This window comes from Panulirus ornatus, chromosome 52 (assembly GCF_036320965.1).
Source record: "Panulirus ornatus isolate Po-2019 chromosome 52, ASM3632096v1, whole genome shotgun sequence".
Classification (NCBI taxonomy): domain Eukaryota; kingdom Metazoa; phylum Arthropoda; class Malacostraca; order Decapoda; family Palinuridae; genus Panulirus; species Panulirus ornatus.
In genome coordinates this window covers 11,679,425-11,701,432 of record NC_092275.1, presented here as the reverse complement: position 1 = coordinate 11,701,432, position 22,008 = coordinate 11,679,425, and the positions used below count along the sequence as shown (strand labels likewise).

The window sequence follows — 22,008 nt, the reverse complement described above, 5'->3', positions numbered from 1 at the left end:
GTAACCTGCTCAGTAGTACAAATTACAGTTGGAGAGGACAGTGTGCTGGTACCTACCAAGTGCTACAAAATACCACAGAAGGACAGTGCTCTGGTAAACGCCCAGTGTTGCAGACTACCACATGAAGGACAACGTATTAGCACCTTCCGGTGATAAAGAATATCAATGGGAAGGACAACCTAGGGTATGTGCCCAGTAATACAAACTACCACTGGGGAGAATAATGTACTGGTACACCTATCCAGAGCTACAGACTAATACTGGGAAGAAAAATTGACATATACGTGTTCAGTGCAACAGACTACCACAGAGGGAGGGCAGTCTACCAGTACCTGTCCAGTAACTCAAACTACCACTGGAGAGGACAATGTACAGGTTCCTGCACAGTGGGACAGACTACTACTTGGGAGGACACTCTACTGGTATCTGCCCAGTGGTACAGATTACCAGTGGAGAGGACAATGCACTAGTACCTACCCAGTGGTACAGACTACCCCTGGGGAGGACAGTGTACTGGTACCTACCTAGTGGTACAGACTACCAGTGGGGAGGAGAGTGTAGTGGTACTTCCCAACACTAGAGGTTACCTCTGAGAGGACATAGTTATACTCCCAGTGCTCCAGACAACCACTAAGGAGGACAGTCTACCATTACCTGCCCAGTGCTACAAACTATCACTGGATAGTACAGCACAATGGTTTCCTGCCCAGTGCTACACACTACCAAAGGGAAGAAAAATCCACAGGTGCTTGTCCAGTGGTATAGACTATCACTGTGGGAGGCAAGTCTAATGGTATCTGCCCAGTGCTCCAAACTACCATTGAAGAAGACCATGTACTAATACCTGCCCAGTGGTATAAGCTACCAATGGGCAGGACAGTCTATTAGTACCTGTGCAGTGGTACAGATTACCACTTGGGGAAAAAATGTACTGGTACCTAAACAGTGGTACAGACTGCCACTAGGAAGGACTGTGAACTGATACTTGCCCAGAGATGCAGACTTCCACTGGGAAGGAGAGTGTACTGGTATAAGCCAAGCACTATAGATTACCCCTGAGAGGACAGTATACTGCTATATGCCTAGGGCTACAGACAATCACTGGGAAGGACAGTCAAGCAGCACCTGTCCAGTGCTACAGACTACCACAGTGGAGGACAGTCTAATGGTACTGATCCAGTGCTACAAACTACCACTGTGGAGGACAGTGCCCATTGCTAAGACTACTATAGATTACCCCAGAGAGGATAATATAGTTATATTCCCAGTGCTACAAACACCCACTTGGGAGGACAGTCTACTTGTACCTGCATACCACTGCAAACTACCACTGGATAGGACAGTGCACTGGTACCTGCACAATGTTACAGACTACCAATGGGAAGAAAAATCTACAGGTACTTGCCCAGTGCTATGGACTACCACTCTGGGAGGAAAGTCTACCGGTACCTGCCCTGTGCTTCAAACTACTGCTGGAGAAGACAATGTATAGGTACCTGCCCAATGGTATAGACTACCACTGGAGAGGAGAGTCAACTGGTACATGCCCAGTGGTACTGATTACCAAATGGGAGGAAAATGTACTGGTACCCATCCAGTGGTACATACTATCACTAGTGAGGACAGTTTACTGATACCTGCCCAGAGGTACAGACTACCACTGTGAAGGACAGTATATTGGTACCTGCCTAGTGCTACAATCTACTAATGGGGACAGTCTACCGATAGCTGCCCGGTGGTACTGACTATCACTAGGGAGGACAGTGTACTAAACCTGCTCAGAGATAAAGACTACCTCTGGGGTGGAGAGTGTACTGGTACATGCCCAGTGGTACAGATTACCTGTGGGGAGGACAATGTACAGGTACCTGCCCTTCATTACAGACTATCACTGGGGAGGACAGTGTACTGGTATCTACCCAGTGGTACTGACTACCACTGGGGAAGTACAGCCTACTGGTACCTGCTCAGTGCAACAAACCACCACTGGGAAGGACAGTCTACTGGTACCTGCCCAGTGCTGCAAACAACCATTGGGAAGGACAGTCTACTGGTACCTGCCCAGTGCTGCAAACAACCATTGGGAAGGACAGTCTACTGGTACCTGCCCATTGGTGCAAACTGCAAATGGGAGGACACTCTACTGTTACCTGCTTGCTGGTACAAACTACAATAGGGGAAGACAGTGTACCGGTACCTACCCAATGCTGCATAATACCACTGGGAAGGACAGTGCTCTGGTAATCACCCAGCATTGCAGACTACCATGGGGAGGACAGTGTATTGGTACCTTCCAGTATGACAAACTACCACTGGAGTGGACAGTGTACTGGTACCTGCCCAGTGCTACAGACTACCATTGGGGCAGACATTGTACTGGTATTTGCCAAGTGGTACTAACCACTTGAAGGACAGTTTACTGGTAATTGATCAGTGGCACAGACTACCACTGGGGAAGACAACCTACTGGCATCTACTCAGCAGTACACACTACCACTGTAGAGGACAAGGTACTAGTGTCTGTCCACTGGTACAGGCAACCCCTAGGAAGAAACTGTGCTGGTACCTGCCCAGTGGTGCAGACTACCATTGGGGTACTTTGTTTACTGGTAACTGCCAAGTTCTACAGACTACCACTGGAGAGGAGAGTGTGGTGGTACCTGCCCAGTTCTCCAAATTACCAAAGGAAAGGACAGTTTACTTTTAAATGCCCAATGCTATAGACTATCTCTTGGGAGGACAGTCTACTTGTCCTGTTCAATGCTACAGACTATGACATGGAATTACAGCCTCCTTGTACATACACATGAAGGATGCGTCGGTACTCCGGTAAGCTGGTGAGCAGAGCAACAGTGGCCGTACCTAGCACCTGTTGCAGTTGTCTCCACACCCAGTGGCTCTCTCGCCGGGCCACTACCAACACCTGTACAACATCGGCAACTGTATAATAAGTACTCTATATAACATATACACCAGTACAACATCAACAACAATATAATAGCTGCATCTAAGTTACTTTATGCTAAATTGGCACCTGCACAACATGTCACTCCTACTGAATATCAGCAACTGTAAATCCTCAGGACCTGTTCAATATCTGCATCTATATCATTCTATACAACACCAAGACTTGCACAACATCTGCTTTTATCTTACTGTGAAAAATACCTCTACCTGTACAAATACATCAATAAAAAGTGCACATGAACAACATCTGCATCTGTAAAAAAACAGTACGAATCTGAACACGAGCATCTGTAAAAAAAATTATAATTCCAACATGAGGAAGTGTACAATATGCACTTTTCTACCAGCATTTCTAAAACATATGTTTCAAGGGGGCCTTGAAGAATGTGTGGAAGTCGAGAACATTATCTCGGAAAGCAAAAATGGGTATGTTTGAAGGAATAGTGGTTCCAACAATGTTGTATGGTTGCGAGGCGTGGGCTATGGATAGAGTTGTGCGCAGGAGGATGGATGTGCTGGAAATGAGATGTTTGAGGACAATGTGTGGTGTGAGGTGGTTTGATCGAGTGAGTAACGTGAGAGTAAGAGAGATGTGTGGAAATAAAAAGAGCGTGATTGAGAGAGCAGAAGAGGGTGTTTTGAAGTGGTTTGGGCACATGGAGAGAATGAGTGAGGAAAGATTGACCAAGAGGATATATGTGTCGGAGGTGGAGGGAACAAGGAGAAGAGGGAGACCAAATTGGAGGTGGAAAGATGGAGTGAAAAAGATTTTGTGTGATCGGGGCCTGAACATGCAGGAGGGTGAAAGGAGGGCAAGGAATAGAGTGAATTGGAGCGATGTGGTATACCGGGGTTGACGTGCTGTCAGTGGATTGAATCAAGGCATGTGAAGCGTCTGGGGTAAACCATGGAAAGCTGTGTAGGTATGTATATTTGCATGTGTGGACGTATGTATATACATGTGTATGGGGGGGGGTTGGGCCATTTCTTTCGTCTGTTTCCTTGCGCTACCTCGCAAACGCAGGGAGACAGCGACAAAGTATAATAAAAAAAAAAAATGTTTCTGTACAACACCTGATTGTCTTACTATATGAAACATATGCATCTGTCCTATTGTTACACCACCAACATATGTACAACACCAGCACCTGCAAAACATATTCATTCATAAGACATCTGTACCTGTGCTGCACCAGTGTCTTTACAAGAAAAACATCTGTACATCTACATCATCGGTTAAAAACTGCATCTGTGCAGAACTAGTATCTGTACGACACAAGCATCTATCGAACTTTAAACTACACCACCATTTGTAAAACAAGGGCACCTGTAATGCATCTGCACCTATACAACGCAGCATCTTAAAACAGCACCTGCAAAACCCTTGCATCTGTACATCACCAATGTCTGTAAAAGATCTGCATCCATATAACCCCAGCACCTGTCTTATTCTATATAATACCATCATCTGTACAAAGCCTAGAACTGTATGCCAGGACATCTTTACTCTTTACAACACAAGTACCTGTATAACTGGAGTACAAGAACAGTACAAGGTAGAAACAAGGTCAGAATGAGCATATCCAAATGAGAAAAGGGAAACTTTGAGAATGATAGAGGATAAATATGCATATTAACCAAAATCATTCTAGAACTATGTTAGAAGTAAGATACAGATTTAGGACAAGGAGTAAAGTATAATAGTTGAAGGAAAAACTTATAAGGAGGAAAAGATATGTGAAATTCTAAAAAGGAATGTTCAGTCTGTATTCATTTTCAAAGAAAGTAGCCAAATCCAAGCAGCAGTATGAAAAAAAAATGAGTATATTGAATAAAAGGAAAAGATAGGAAAAGATCCTGCTGTGTGTTGAGATAATATGCAGAGGAATTAAGTAATCCATTTCTGAACATTCACTAACAGAATGAAAACTATCATGTATATGGAAACAAGCAAACATGGTACTATCATAAAAGAAAAGAAAGAAAGCTATAGACACATTTCCCTATAAATGTAGCTTGTAAAGTATTAGAAGCAATACTATGGGAAGGGTGAGGAGACCACCTTAAGATGCAAGAACTTTCATTTGACAAATAGTTTGGTTTCAGTGTTGGAAAGATATAGACACATTTCCCAATAAATGTAGCTTGTAAAGTATTAGAAGCAATACTACGGCATATGATAGAGTTGAGAGAGATGCTCTGTGGAAGGTATTAAGAATATATGGTGTGGGAGGCAAGTTGTTAGAAGCAGTGAAAAGTTTTTATCAAGGATGTAAGGCATGTGTACGTGTAGGAAGAGAGGAAAGTGATTGGTTCTCAGTGAATGTAGGTTTGCGGCAGGGTGTGTGATGTCTCCATGGTTGTTTAATTTGTTTATGGATGGGGTTGTTAGGGAGGTGAATGCAAGAGTTTTGGAAAGAGGGGCAAGTATGAAGTCTGTTGGGGATGAGAGAGCTTGGGAAGTGAGTCAGTTGTTGCTCGCTGATGATACAGCGCTGGTGGCTGATTCATGTGAGAAACTGCAGAAGCTGGTGACTGAGTTTGGTAAAGTGTGTGAAAGAAGAAAGTTAAGAGTAAATGTGAATAAGAGCAAGGTTATTAGGTACAGTAGGGTTGAGGGTCAAGTCAATTGGGAGGTTAGTTTGAATGGAGAAAAACTGGAGGAAGTAAAGTGTTTTAGATATCTGGGAGTGGATCTGGCAGCGGATGGAACCATGGAAGCGGAAGTGAATGATAGGGTGGGGGAGGGGGCAAAAATCCTGGGAGCCTTGAAGAATGTGTGGAAGTCGAGAACATTATCTCGGAAAGCAAAAATGGGTATGTTTGAAGGAATAGTGGTTCCAACAATGTTGTATGGTTGCGAGGCGTGGGCTATGGATAGAGTTGTGTGGAGGAGGGTGGATGTGCTGGAAATGAGATGTTTGAGGATAATGTGTGGTGTGAGGTGGTTTGATAGAGTAAGTAATGTAAGGGTAAGAGAGATGTGTGGAAATAAAAAGAGCATGGTTGAGAGAGCAGAAGAGGGTGTTTTGAAATGGTTTGGGCACATGGAGAGAATGAGTGAGGAAAGATTAACCAAGAGGATATATGTGTCGGAGGTGGAGGGAACGAGGAGAAGTGGGAGACCAAATTGGAGGTGGAAAGATGGAGTGAAAAAGATTTTGTGTGATCGGGGCCTGAACATGCAGGAGGGTGAAAGGAGGGCAAGGAATAGAGTGAATTGGATCGATGTGGTATACTGGGGTTGATGTGTTGTCAGTGGATTGAATCAGGGCATGTGAAGCGTCTGGGGTAAACCATGGAAAGTTGTGTGGGGCCTGGATGTGGAAAGGGAGCTGTGGTTTCAGGCATTATTGCGTGGCAGCTAGAGACTGAGTGTGAACGAATGGGGCCTTTGTTGTCTTTTCCTAGTGCTACCTCGCACACATGAGGGGGGAAGGGGATGGTATTCCATGTGTGGCGAGGTGGCGATGGGAATGAATGGGGGCAGACAGTGTGAATTGTGTGCATGGGTATATATGTATGTGTCTGTGTATGTATATATATGTGTACATTGAGATGTATAGGTATGTATATTTGCGTGTGTGGACGTGTGTGTGTGTATACATTGTGTATGGAGGTGGGTTGGGCCATTTCTTTCGTCTGTTTCCTTGCGCTACCTCGCAAACGCGGGAGACAGCGACAAAGCAAAATAATAATAATAATACTATGGAAAGAGTGAGGAGACCACCTTAAGATGTAAGACCTTTCATTTGACAAATAGTCTGGTTTCAGTGTTGGAAAATCATGTCACAAATCATTTAAACTTTTATGACTGAGTATCAGTGGTAATCCAGGAAAGGGAAGTTTGAGCTAGCTACATATACCTGGATCTTAAGAAAGCATTTGAACATGTACCTGATCACAGAATAGTAAGGAAGTTAGAGTACAAAGATATTCTAGGAGCTCTATCATCCCGAATAAGGGATTACTTGAATGAAAAGAAAATGAGAACAGAGATTGGAGTCAAGTTTTCAAGACTCAAACAGTCACCTGTAGTATCTCAAGGATCAGTGTGGACCCTAGTAATGTTTTTAGTATATGTAACTGATATATATACTTGACAATGTGATTTGATGGTAAGATAGGTAGGGTAGAACAGGGTAAGGCAGAGAATTGTACATCAGGTTCAGGGCAGAATAACGCATGCCAACAGGGCAAAGGAAGAAAGTCAGACCAAAACAGTGGTAATTTGTCACATGCCTAACATGAAAGGAAGAAAGTCAGACCAAAACAGTGGTAATTTGTCACATGCCTAACATGAAGTTGAAACTATTATACCCTATAATGTATTCTGCTTCTTATCTCTTTTATTAATAAGTGACTGTTCTCATTAAAAACAAATCATGACTGTAAGCGTTACCTTGTCTTCCACTGATGTTATCAAGCCATATGTCAAACAATGATGAACAACTAAGGAACACTAAGCCAGAAGTGAGTTTCTGTTACTACTCCTTAGTGAAACGAGATATCAAGGGCAAGTATTTATCTATTGTAGATGATCGCCGTTTCCCACATTAACGAGGCAGCACCAAGAAACAGAGAAAGAGAGACCCACCACTCATGTACACACACATATACATACATGCACATACACGTACATATACATATATATAAATATCAACATATACTTCCCATGTATTCCCTGCATGTTGTAAAAGGTGACTAAAAGGGGAGGGAGCGGAGGGCTGGAAATCCTCCCCTCCAGCTTTTACTTTTCCAAAAGAAGGAACAGAGAAAGGGGTCAAGAGAGTATATTCCCTCGAAGGCTCAGCCCTCTGTTCTTAATGCTACCTCATTAATGCAAGAAATGGCGAATATGTACGAAAAATACATATACACATACTTATACAATATGACACACCACATGAAAAGTTTTAAAAATCTCCTGAAGTGCAGTGCTTGGTTGGTATTCCTGGCCTGCTGCATTGTCAATTACTCAGCAGCTTGTGACTGATATCAATAAAGATTTACAGTGGCTCTACGTTCAGACTGTGCTTCATGATCCAAATTATGCTTCATGATACAAATGAACCACTACAACAGGATTCAGAGTAACAACACAGTAGTATCTATTCTTGCTGATAACAAACTTCCAGTCACAGAGTATTGGATATATTATAAAGGTTGATCTGTCCTGTGCCAAGCTGGTTAATTGCTTGATACGAAAGGTAAACATGTTTCACTAGAAGTAATAGCACTTTTAATTCTATCAATTAAACTTGTTTGGCATGGTTTTCATCTCATCTTGCATAGATATGATTCAAAATAAATATTGCAATTCCTACTGTGTGCTCTCAACCTGAACTCACTGCAGACTGAACTAATTCTGTTTCCAACATATTCAATACATTGTATTCAGATAATGAACTTCCTGTGGTAAATTTCTGTGCTAACACTAATATTGTTTGTCTCATGAATTTTTCCACCAATCACACCCTCGGGGACCTACTAATCCTATCATGATTAGTATAATAAAGAAATATCACATCTAGTTTTGCAACTCATTTCCTGCTTCATAATCATGCCAGAGTTGTGCTTAATAATGTTTTACAATTAAGGTACACAAATATTCTGCATTCTTTGTGCATGTGGTCTTATATTACTGGGTGTTTACATACTTGCCATCATATACACTTTGCAGATGTGGGTTTAGGTCATTACATCTCATAATATAAGAAATCCCTAAATGGCAACTTGATTCATTGGTTGCCATGCACATATCAATGCAGATTGTGAGTTTGATATCATATTACAGAGGGGAGTGCTATGCCATTCAGAGGCTTTGGTACTAACACTCTAAGTACTCCTGCTTATCAACTGTTAAATATGACACGAGGCCGCAGGAAACATCATATTACTTCCATACACACACACACACACACACACACACACACAGCGAGAGACAGGGTACTAACAACACTAGTGACCGTTGCAGGGTGTACCGTAGCCTATGATGCCGAATAATTTTTCAGAGGGTGTACAAATTCATACCTGCTCACCTTCATCCATTCCTGATGCGAACCCTACCCAACAGGAAACAGCACTGCCACCCTCTGTGTAAGCAAAGTAGCACTCAGAAACATGAAAAAAGGCCACATCCACTCACACTCATTCTCTAGATGTCATGTGGTCACGTGTAATGCACCAAAACCAAAGCTCCATATCCATATCCAGGCCCCACAGACCTTTCCATGGTTTACCCATAATGCTTCACATGTCCTGGTTCAGTCCATTGACAGCACATCGACCCCAGTACACCACACTGTTCCAATTCACTCTATTCCATGCATGCCTTTCATCCTCCTACCACTCAAAATCTTTTTTACTCCATCTTTCCATCTCCAATTTGGTTTCTCACTTCTCCTTGTTCTCTCCACGTCTGACAAATATATCCTCTTTGTCAACCTTTCCTCACTCATTCTCTTCATATGTCCAAACCATTTCAACGCACCCTCTTCTGCTCTCTCAACAACACTCTTTTTATTAGCACATATCTTTCTTACTCTTTCATCACTTGCTCAATCAAACCACCTCACACTATATATTGTCCTCAAACATTTTATTTCCAAAACATCCACCCTCTTCTGTACCACCCTATCTTAGCCCATGGCTCGCAACCATATAATATTGTTGAAACTACTATTCCTTCAAACATACCCATTTTTGCTCTCCAAGATACCACTCTCTCTTTTCGCACTCCCACTCACACTTTTCATCACTCCCAGAACTTTCACTCCCTCCCCCACCCTATGACTCACTTCAGCTTCTATGGTTCCATTTGCTGCTAAGTCCACTCACAGATATCTAAAACACTTCACTTACTCTAATTTTTCTCTATTCAAACTCACATCCCAACCTTGCTATTATTCACATTTACTCTCAACTTTCTCCTTACACACACTTTTACAAACTCATTTCATCAACATCTGATTTCTCACTCAAATAGCCACCAGTGCTGTATCATCGACAAACAACAACTGACTCACTTCCCAGGCCATCTCATACCCAATAGACTGCATAATCACCCCTCTCTCCAAAACTCTTGCATTTACCTCCATAACCATGCCATCCATAAACAAATTAAACAACAATGGTGACATCATACACCCCTGCCGCAGACCAACCTTTACTGGAAACCAATCACTCTCCTCTTCCTACTCATACAAATGACTTACAATCTTAATAAAAACTTCTCACTGCTTCCACACCATTAGTTCTTAATACATTCCAAAAAGCATTTCTATCAAGCCTAACATATGCTTTCTCAAGATCTATAAATGCCACATACAAACTCATCTCTTTTTCTAGTTCTTCTATATATTCCTCACATATATTCTTGGGATAGGGGATAGGGGAGAAAGAATACTTCCCACGTATTCCCTGCGTGTCGTAGAAGGCGACTAAAAGGGAAGGGAGCGGGGGGGCTGGAAATCCTCCCGTCTTGTTTTTTTTTGTTTTTCTCAAAGAAGGAACAGAGAAAGGGGCCAGATGAGGATATTCCCTCAAAGGCCCAGTCCTCTGTTCTTAACGCTACCTCGCTAACACGGGAAATGGCGAATAGTATGAAAGAAAAAAGAAATATTCTTCAAAGTAAACATGATCCACACATCTTCTACCACTTCTGAAACCACACTGCTCCTCCCTAATCTGATGCTCTATATATACCTTCACCCTCTCAATCAATGCCTTCCTATACAATTTTCCAGGAATATTCAACAAATATATGCCTCTGCAGTTTGAACACTCACTTTTATCCCCTCTGCCTTTGTACAATGGCACTATACATGCATTCCGCCAATCCTCAGGCACTTCACCATGATCCATACATACATTAAATGTCTTCACCAACCAATCAACAACACATTCACCCCCTTTCTAAATAAATTCAACTGCAATACCATCCACTCCCGCTGCCTTGCCGGACTTCATCTTCCACAAGGTTTTCACCTCCTCTTCTCTCTTCACCAAACCAGAAGCATAAAATACTGCTTGATGGTGAGTATGCCTATAGGAGACCTTCATCACCTCACATATTGCACTTATGGCCATACCAGCCACCTTACCCACCTGACCTGCTACACTCATAGCCATACCATCCTCCTTCCCCACTTGACCTACCGCACTTATGGCTATACCAGCCACCTTTCCCACTTCACCTACTGCACTTATGGCCATACCGGAAGCATCTATCATCATCATGGTATGGGTTAACATCACCTATCATCATCCTGGCACAGGTAAGCACCATCTATCATCACTGTGGCATGGGTAAGAACTGTCTATCCACATTGTGGCATAGGTATGAATTGTCTATCCTCACCCTGGCATGGGTAAGCACCCTCTACTATCGCCTTGGCTGGGGTGAAAACTGTCTAACATCATCAACGTAAGGGTAAACACCGCCTATCATCACCCTGACACTGGTAGGCACTGTCTATCATCACTCTGGCATGGGTAAGCACCGTCTGTCATGAGTCTGGCATGATTAAGCACCATCTACCACAGTGATGTTCACCACAAAAACTGTACGAGCCAACTGGGCCACAAAGGCTTTGTAAAAATATCTAAATGTAGAATCATTGTGCAAAATGGTCTCCCAGTCCATAAAAGAATTGCACTTAATTTCTACCACTTTATATGTCACAGTTCAATAACCAAACTATTCTTCTCTACATATATGAATATTACTTACAATCACTTATTGAAATATAACTATCCTCACTTTCAGGCCAAAAGAGAGATAAGTGTGGGCCACATGCAGTTCGTGAGCTATATATTGAATACCACTAGTCTATCATCACCCTGGCATGGTTAAACACCATCTATCAGGGTTATTACCTAAGGAAGATGTTTGTACCTTGAGTTCGGCATCATTTGGGTCACTGGTCTGCCTTGCCCGGGACATTTGGTCCAGAAGTGCCTTCACCTTTGGGTGTGTCACGTCCTCCACCTCTTGCAGCCTCATCAACTTGGCTAAAACTTCATTGTAACAGTCTGTAACAGTTAAGATGATGTGACATGATGTCAGGAAGAGCAGATGGCTTTGCCAGTACTGTAGTTAATCCCAACCTGAAGTAACCTTCATCCACATCAATCCATTTATGCTTCACAGCCACAGAGCTTTACACATGCCTAATGCCAGCGTCCAACACATTTATGCTGCTCTAACAAGAACAAGACCAAGTTTTTAACTGTAATGGTATCAAAGCCATATAAAAATAAAAAAATATAATCAATAATAATAATTACAGTCCACAGAAATCAATCACTACAGCCTTTGCCTCAGGACAGTAATGAAGGAATGAAAAATTTTCCAGGACCCCAAAGAATGGTACTAGGACAGGGACCCCAGAGATAGTCCATTCTGGGACAGGGTCTCCAGAGATGGTCTGTTCTGGGACATAAGCCACAAAGATTATCCATCCTGGGACAGGAACCCCAGAGATGATTTCTCCCATGGGAGTAACCCCATAGTTTGTCCATCGTAGGACAATAACCTGAAATTGTCCACTCTGGTGAAGTAAGCCCTGAATGATCCGTCCTGGTACAGCAGCCTGAGAGACTGTTAATTCAAGGGTAAGAATCCCAAAGATGGTTCATCCTGGAATACCTTTCTGGTGAAGGAAGCCCAAAAAGATCCATCCTGGTAGATTAACCACACAGATTATTCATTCAAGGGTAGGAACCCCTAAGATGGTCCATCCTGGAACAGAGGTCAAAGAGATGGTCCTTTGCTGAACAGGGATTCTTGAGATGGTCCTTTGCTGAACAGGGATTCTAGAGATGGCCCTGGGACAGGGACCCCAAAGAAAATCTGCTCTAGAGCAATAGCTCTTGAGATGGTTTGTCAAGGGCCAGTAACGCTAGAGATGGTTCTACCTAAGACAGAGACCCTAGAGATAGTCAATCCATGGACAGTAGCCCCAGAGAAGGTCAGTTCAGGTAAAATAACTTCAAAGACCACCCATACTACGACAAACTCTCCCTAACCATATCCAGGCCCCACAGACCTTTTCATGGTTACCCAAAGTGTTTCATGTGTTATATATTTTACATATAACATTATTCAATTTATCTATCATACTTAATCGCTGATTCCTCCATCAGTGAGGTAGTGCCGGGAGACAGACAAAGAATGGCCCATCCACTCATGTACACATATATATACATAAACACCCATATACGCATATATTTTTATATTTATTTTGCTTTGTCACTGTCTCCCGCGTTAGCAAGGTAGCGCAAGGAAACAGACGAAAGAATGGCCCAACCCACCCACATACACATGTATATACATACACGTCCACACACGCAAATAAACATATCTATACATCTCAATGTATACATGTATATACACATACAGACATATACATATATAAACATGTACATAATTCATAGTCTGCCTTTACTCGTTCCCATCACCACCCCGCCACACATGAAATAACAACCCCTCCCCCAACATGTGCATGAGGTAGCGCTAGGAAAAGACAACAAAGGCCACATTCATTCACACTCGGTCTCTAGCTGTCATGTAATAATGCACCGAAACCACAGCTCCCTTTCCACATCAAGGCCCCACACAACTTTCCATGGTTTACCCCAGACGCTTCACATGCCCTGGTTCAATCCATTGACAGCAAGTCGACCCCAGTATGCCACATCGTTCCAATTCACTCTATTCTTTGCACGCCTTTCACCCTCCTGCATGTTCAGGCCCTGATCACTCAAAATCTTTTTCACTCCATCTTTCCACCTCTAATTTGGTCTCCCACTTCTCCTCGTTTCCTCCACCTCTGACACATATATCCTCTTGGTCAATCTTTCCTCACTCATTCTCTCCAAGTGACAAAACCATTTCAAAACACCCTCTTCTGCTCTCTCAACCACACTCTTTTTATTACCACACATCTCTCTTACCCTATTATTACTTACTCTATCAAACCACCTCACACCACATATTGTCCTCAAGCATCTCATTTCCAGCACATCCAACCTCCTCCGCACAACTCTATTCATAGCCCACGCCTCGCAACCATATAACAATGTTGGAACCACCATTCCTTCAAACATACCCATTTTTGCTTTCGGGGATAATGTTCTCGACTTCCACACATTCTTCAATGCTCCCAGAACTTTCGCCCCCTCCCCCACCCTATGATTCACTTCCGCTTCCATGGTTCCATCCACTGCCAAATCCACTCACAGATATCTAAAACACTTCACTTCCTCAAGTTTTCCTCCATTCAAACTTACCTCCCAATTGACTTGTCCCTCAACCCTAATGTACCTAATAACCTTGCTCTTATTCACATTTACTCTCAGCTTTCTTCTTTCACACACTTTACCAAACTCAGTCACCAGCTTCTGCAGTTTCTCACATGAGTCAGCCACCAGCGCCGTATCATCAGCGAACAACAACTGACTCACTTCCCAAGCTCTCTCATCCACAACAGACTGCATACTTGTCCCTCTTTCCAAAACTCTTGCATTCACCTTCCTAACAACCCCATCCATAAACAAATCAAACAACCATGGAGACATCACACACCCCTGCGGCAAACCTACATTCACTGAGAACCAATCACTTTCCTCTCTTCCTACACATACACATGCCTTACATCCTCGATATGTATATACATACATATAGAAATACTTAGAAAAGCAAATGGATTTGTATGTAGCATTTATGGATCTGGAGAAGGCATATGATAGAGTTGATAGAGATGCTCTGTGGAAGGTATTAAGAATATATGGTGTGGGAGGCAAGTTGTTAGAAGCAGTGAAAAGTTTTTATCGAGGATGTAAGGCATGTGTACGTGTAGGAAGAGAGGAAAGTGATTGGTTCTCAGTGAATGTAGGTTTGCGGCAGGGGTGTGTGATGTCTCCATGGTTGTTTAATTTGTTTATGGATGGGGTTGTTAGGGAGGTAAATGCAAGAGTTTTGGAAAGAGGGGCAAGTATGAAGTCTGTTGGGGATGAGAGAGCTTGGGAAGTGAGTCAGTTGTTGTTCGCTGATGATACAGCGCTGGTGGCGGATTCATGTGAGAAACTGCAGAAGCTGGTGACGGAGTTTGGTAAAGTGTGTGGAAGAAGAAAGTTAAGAGTAAATGTCAATAAGAGCAAGGTTATTAGGTACAGTAGGGTTGAGGGTCAAGTCAATTGGGAGGTGAGTTTGAATGGTGAGAGGCTGGAGGAAGTGAAGTGTTTTAGATATCTGGGAGTGGATCTGTCAGCGGATGGAACCATGGAAGCGGAAGTGGATCATAGGGTGGGGGAGGGGGCGAAAATTTTGGGAGCCTTGAAAAATGTGTGGAAGTCGAGAACATTATCCCGGAAAGCAAAAATGGGTATGTTTGAAGGAATAGTAGTTCCAACAATGTTGTATGGTTGCGAGGCGTGGGCTATGGATAGAGTTGTGCGCAGGAGGATGGATGTGCTGGAAATGAGATGTTTGAGGACAATGTGTGGTGTGAGGTGGTTTGATCGAGTGAGTAACGTGAGAGTAAGAGAGATGTGTGGAAATAAAAAGAGCGTGGTTGAGAGAGCAGAAGAGGGTGTTTTGAAATGGTTTGGGCACATGGAGAGAATGAGTGAGGAAAGATTGACCAAGAGGATATATGTGTCGGAGGTGGAGGGAACGAGGAGAAGAGGGAGACCAAATTGGAGGTGGAAAGATGGAGTGAAAAGGATTTTGTGTGATCGGGGCCTGAACATGCAGGAGGGTGAAAGGAGGGCAAGGAATAGAGTGAATTGGAGCGATGTGGTATACAGGGGTTGACGTGCTGTCAGTGGATTGAATCAAGGCATGTGAAGCGTCTGGGGTAAACCATGGAAGGCTGTGTAGGTATGTATATTTGCGTGTGTGGACGTGTGTATGTACATGTGTATGGGGGGGGTTGGGCCATTTCTTTCGTCTGTTTCCTTGCGCTACCTCGCAAACGCGGGAGACAGCGACAAAGTATAAAAAAAAAAAAAAAAAAAAAAAAAAAATAGATATCAACATATACATACATATACATATCAACATATACATACTTATACACAGACATATACATATATACACATGTACATATTTACTTGCCTTCATCCATTCCTGTCGCTACCCCGCTACACAGGAAATAGCATTGCTACCCCATGTTTCAATGAGGTAGTGCCAGGAAAACAGACAAAAAAAGGCCACATTCGTTCATACTCAGTCTCTAACTGTTATGTGTAATGCACCGAAACCACAGCCCCCTTTCCATATCCAGGCCCCACAGACCTTTCTATGGTTTATCCCAGACATTTCACATGCCCGGGTTCAGTCCACTGAAAGCACATTGACCCCAGTATACCACAATGTTCCAATTCATTTCATTCCTTGTACACCTCTCACCTTCTTGTATGTTCAGGTCCCAAATGCTCAAAATCTTTTTCATTCCATCCTTCCACCTCCAATGTGGTCTCCTGCTTCTACTTCCCTCCAACTCTGACACATATATCCTCTCTGTCAACCTTTCCTCACTCATTCTCTCCATATGTCCAAACCATTTCAACACAACCTCTTCTGCTCTCTCAACCACACTCTTTTTATTTCCACACATCTCTCTTTCCCTTTCATTACTTACTTGATCAAACCACCTCACACCACATATTGTCCTCAAACATTTCATTTCCAACACATCCACCCTCCTCTGTACAACCCTATCTATAGAAGAATGCCTCGCAACCATATAACATTGTTGGAACTACTACTTCTTCAAACATACCCATTTTTGCTCTCTGAGATAACATTCTTTCCTTCCACACATTCTTCATCGCTCCCAGAACCTTCATCCCCTCCCCCACCCTGTGACTCACTTCCATGGTTCCATCCGCTGATAAGTGCACTCTCAGATATCTAAAGCACTCCACTTCCTCCAGTTTTTCTCTATTCAAACTTACATCCCAATTAACTTGTCCCTCAACCCTACTGAACCTAATAACCTTGCTCTAATTCACATTTACTCTCAACTTCTGCAGTTTCTCACTTGAATCAGCCACCAGAGCTGGTATTGCAGTAGAACTTATTAAGAAAGGGAGGTGACCTGTGTTGCTGATTGGCTGATAAGGATATTCAATGCAAGTATGGATCATGGTCAGTGCCTGAAGATTGGCAGAATGCATGAATAGTGCCATTGTACAAAGGGAAAGGGAATAAAGGTGAGTGTTCAAACTACAAAGGTATAAGTTTGTTGAGTACTCCAGGAAAATTATATGGAAGGGTATTGAATGAGAGGCTGAAGGCGTGTACAGAGCATCATACTGGATAAGAGCAGTGTGGTTTCAGAAGTGGTAGAGGGTGTGTGGATCAGGTGTTTGCTTTGAAGAATGTATGTGAGAAATAATTAGAAAAACATATGGATTAGTATGTAGCATTTATGGATCTAGAGAAGGCATATGATAGGGTGACAGAGAAGCTTTGTGGAAGGTCTTAATAGTATATGATGTGGGAGGTAAACTGCTAGAATCAGTGAAAAGTTTTTATCAAGGATGTAAGGCATGTGTATGAGTAGGAAGAGAGGAGAGTGATTGGTTCCCAGTGAAAGTTGGTCTGCAGCAGGGCTGTGTGATGTCCCCATGGTTGTTTAATTTGTTTATATTTTCTTTCATATATATTCGCCATTTCCCATGTCAGGGAGGTAGGACTGAGCCTTAGATGGAATATCCTTACTTGGCTCCCTTCCTTGTTCTTTCTTTTAGAAAATTATAAAAATGGGAGGGGAGGATTTCCAGCCCTCAGCTCCCTCCCCTTTTAGTTGTATTCTATGATATGCAGGGAATACATGGGAAGTATTCTTTCTACCATATCCCTGCTTGACTCCTTCTGTTTCTCTTTATAGAAATTTAAATACAAGGGGGGGGTTACTTAGCCCCCCACACCCATCCCAATTAGTTACCTTCTACAACACGCGGGAAATATGTGGGAAGTAATCTTGATCGTCATTTCCCACATCAGAAAGATAGTGCAAGGAAACAGAAGACCATTCCACTCATTTACACACATATATACATTATTCATTTTATTTCATTTATCATTTATCATACTTTGTTGCTGTCTTCTGCGTTAGCGAGGCAGCACAAGGAAACAGATGAAAGAATGACCCAACCCACCCACATGCACAAGCATATACATACATGTCCACACACACACATATACATACCTACACATTTTAACATATACATATATATACATACACAGAAATATACATATATACACATGTGCAACATTCATACTTGCTGCCTTTATTCATTCCCGTAGCCACCCCGCCACACATGAAATAGCATCCCCCTCCCCCCGCAAGGTAGTGCTAGGAAAGGACAAAAGGCCACTTTCGTTCACACTCAGTCTCTAGCTGTCATGTGTAGTGCACCAAACCAACAGCTCCCTCTCTACAACCAGGCCCCACAAAACTTTCCATAGTTTACCCCAGATGCTTCACATGCCCTGGTTCAATCCATTGACAGCACGTTGACCCCGGTATACCACATCACTCAATTCACTCTACTCTTTGCACGCCTTTCACCCTCCTGTATGTTCAGGCCCCGATCGCTCAAAATCTTTTCACTCCATCCTTCCACCTCCAATTTGGTCTCCCAATTCCCCTTGTTCCCTCCACCTCTGACACATACATTCTCTTTGCCAATCTTTCCTCACTCATTCTCTCCATGTGACAAAACCATTTCAATGTACCCTCTTCTGCTCCCAACCACACTCTTTTTATTACCACACATCTCTCTCATCCTTTCATTACTTACTCGTTCAAACCACCTCACACCACATATTATCCTCAAACATCTCATTTCCAACACATCCACCCTCCTCTGCACAACCCTATTTATAGCCCATGCCTCACAACCATATAACATTGTTGGAACAACCATTACTTCAATCATACCCATTTTTGCTCTCCGAGATAACGTACTTGCCCTCTACACATTCTTCAACGCTCCAAGAACCTTCGCCTCCTCCCCCACCCTGTGACTCACTTCCGTTTCCATGGTTCCATTCACTGCCAAATCCACTTCCAGATATCTAAAACACTTCACTTCCTCAAGTTTTACTCCATTCATACTCATCTCCCAATTTACTTGTCCCTTAACCCTACTGAACCTAGTAACCTTGCTCTTATTCACATTTACTCTCAGCTTTCTTCTTTCACACACTTTACCAAACTCAGTCACCAGCTTCAGCAGTTTCTCACATGAATCAGCCACCAGCGTTGTATCATCAGCGAACAACAACTGACTCACTTCCCAAGCCTTCTCATCTACAACAGACTGCATACATGCCCCTCTTTCCAAAACTCTTGCATTAACCTCTCTAGCAACCCCATCCATAAACAAATTAAACAAACATGGAGACATCATGCATCCTTGCCGCAAACCAACATTTACTGGGAACCACTCACTTTCCTCTCTTCCTACTCATACACATGCCTTACATCCTCGATAAAAACTTTTCACTGTTTCTAGCAACTTACCTCCCACACCATATACTCTTAATACCTTCCACAGAGCATCTCTATCAACTCTAATTATATGCCTTCTCCAGATCCATAAATGCTACATACAAATCCATCTGTTTTTCTAAGTATTTCTCACATTCTTCAAAGCAAACACCTGATCCACACATCCTCTACCACTTCTGAAACCACACTGTTCTTCCCCAATCTCATGCTCTGTACATGCATTCACCCTCTCAATCAATACCCTTCCATATAATTTCCCAGGAATACTCAACAAACTTATACCTCTGTAATTTGAACACTCACCTTTATCTCCTTTGCCTTTGTACAATGGAACTATGCATGCATTCCGCCAATCCTCAGGCACTTCACCATGAACCATACATACACTGAATTTCCTCACCAACCAGTCAACAACACAGTCGCCTCCTTTTTTAATAAATTCCACAGCAATACCATCCAAACCCGCTGCCTTGCCGGCTTTCATCTTCCACAAAGCTTTCACTACTTCTTCTCTGTTTACCAAATCATTCTCCCTGACCCTCTCACTTCACTAATAAGGAGTCCTTGTGTGTTTTAGGCTATGGATTAAGTTTTGTGGGCTCTAACAGGGAAGCCAGCTGTGTTGATGTCAAAAAGTCTTTTTGTGATTTAGAGAAGTACAGGAAATTATCTAATGATGAAATATAAATATCTGTAAGGGTTTAGTTTATGCCAGTGGAACCTAATTACCCTCAAAGATTTATAAGAGCTATCAACACTTTAAAAAAGACAATGAGATACATATTACTGAAGCAGATAAGGCTAACACTGTTATGATTATGGACAAAAGTAATTATTCATCTAAGATGAATGATCTTTTAAATGATGACACAACATATTTCAAACTCAGTAAAAATCCCCTAGAAACAATTAATTCCCATTTCAATAAGAAACTGAAGTTGTTGTTGAAAGGTAATGGTTCTCTTATCAAAAGTTTCCCATCTTTGTCCCCTTCATTGCCATACATGTATGGACTTATCAAAACATAAAACAAAATTTTCCAGCAAGACCTATAGTGAATTCAGTAGGCTCCATCACATATAAATTGTCAAAGTGGGTAATTTCTTTATTAAGCCCTTCAGTGAGTAAGATTTCCAATTCTAATATCATGAACAATGTAGATTTAGTTAACAAGCTTAACATTATCAATGTTAATTTTGGTTTCAAACTTGTTAGCTTTGATGTTTCCTCACTTTTCACAAAAGTTCCAGTTGCGACCTTTAGAGTATTCATTTGATATTTTGGATGATCTTTATTTACCTGTTTCAAAGTCTGTTTTCGTTGAAATGATAAAATTGTGTACAGAAGACTGTGTATTTCAATTCAATGGAGAATATTATGATCAAAAATTTGGTATGGCAATGGGTAACCCTCTTTCACCTGTACTAAGAAACCTTTATATGGAATTTTTTTTAAACAAAATTACTAAAGGATATTCCCAATCATCAGTTCTTTTTCAGCACATAAATCTACAACCTCTTCACCATTTCCATTTACAACACTGAACACCCCATGTATACCAATTATTCCCTCAACTGCCACATTACTCACCTTTGCATTCAAATCACCCATCACTATAACCCGGTCTCGTGCATCAAAACCACTAACACACTCATTCAGCTGCTCCCAAAACACTTGCCTCTCATGATCTTTCTTCTCATGCCCAGGTGCATATGCACCAATAATCACCCATCTCTCTCCATCAACTTTCAGTTTTACCCATATTAATCGAGAATTTACTTTCTTACATTCTATCACATACTCCCACAACTCCTGTTTCAGGAGTATTGCTACTCCTTCCCTTGCTCTTGTCTTCTCACCAACCCCTGACTTTACTCCCAAGACATTCCCAAACCACTCTTCCCCTTTACACTTGAGCTTCGTTTCACTCAGAGCCAAAACATCCAGGTATGTATACTTATGTAAGTAGGAGAGATGGCCAGAGAGCGTTATTGGATTACGTGTTAATTGACAGGCTCGCGAAAGAGAGACTTTTGGATGTTAATGTGCTGAGAGGTGCAACTGGAGGGATGTCTGATCATTATCTTGTGGAGGCTAAGGTGAAGATTTGTATGGGTTTTCAGAAAAGAAGAGTGAATGTTGGGGTAAAGAGGGTGGTGAGAGTAAGTGAGCTTGGGAAGGAAACTTGTGTGAGGAAGTACCAGGAGAGACTGAGTACAGAATGGAAAAAGGTGAGAACAATGGAAGTAAGGGGAGTGGGGGAGGAATGGGATGTATTTAGGGAGTCAGTGATGGATTGCGCAAAAGATGCTTGTGGCATGAGAAGAGTGGGAGGTGGGTTGATTAGAAAGGGTAGTGAGTGGTGGGATGAAGAAGTAAGAGTATTAGTGAAAGAGAAGAGAGAGGCATTTGGACGATTTTTGCAGGGAAAAAATGAAATTGAGTGGGAGATGTATAAAAGAAAGAGACAGGAGGTCAAGAGAAAGGTGCAAGAGGTGAAAAAAAGGGC

The 22,008-nt window shown here is 42.3% G+C and overlaps 1 protein-coding gene across 7 annotated transcripts in view; it reads right to left on the bottom strand.

Annotated features, from left to right (window-relative positions):
• The window catches only part of LOC139765063 (uncharacterized), a 197,253-nt gene that overhangs the window by 127,279 nt on the left and 47,966 nt on the right, over positions 1-22,008 (bottom strand). For all 7 annotated transcript variants that reach the window (XM_071692163.1, XM_071692164.1, XM_071692165.1 and 4 more), the window contains 2 exons: positions 11,867-12,003; positions 2,805-2,923 (listed from right to left, as the gene is read on the bottom strand). In XM_071692163.1, the coding sequence (XP_071548264.1) occupies positions 2,805-2,923; positions 11,867-12,003 (256 nt within the window). The remainder of the gene's footprint in view (positions 1-2,804; positions 2,924-11,866; positions 12,004-22,008) is intronic.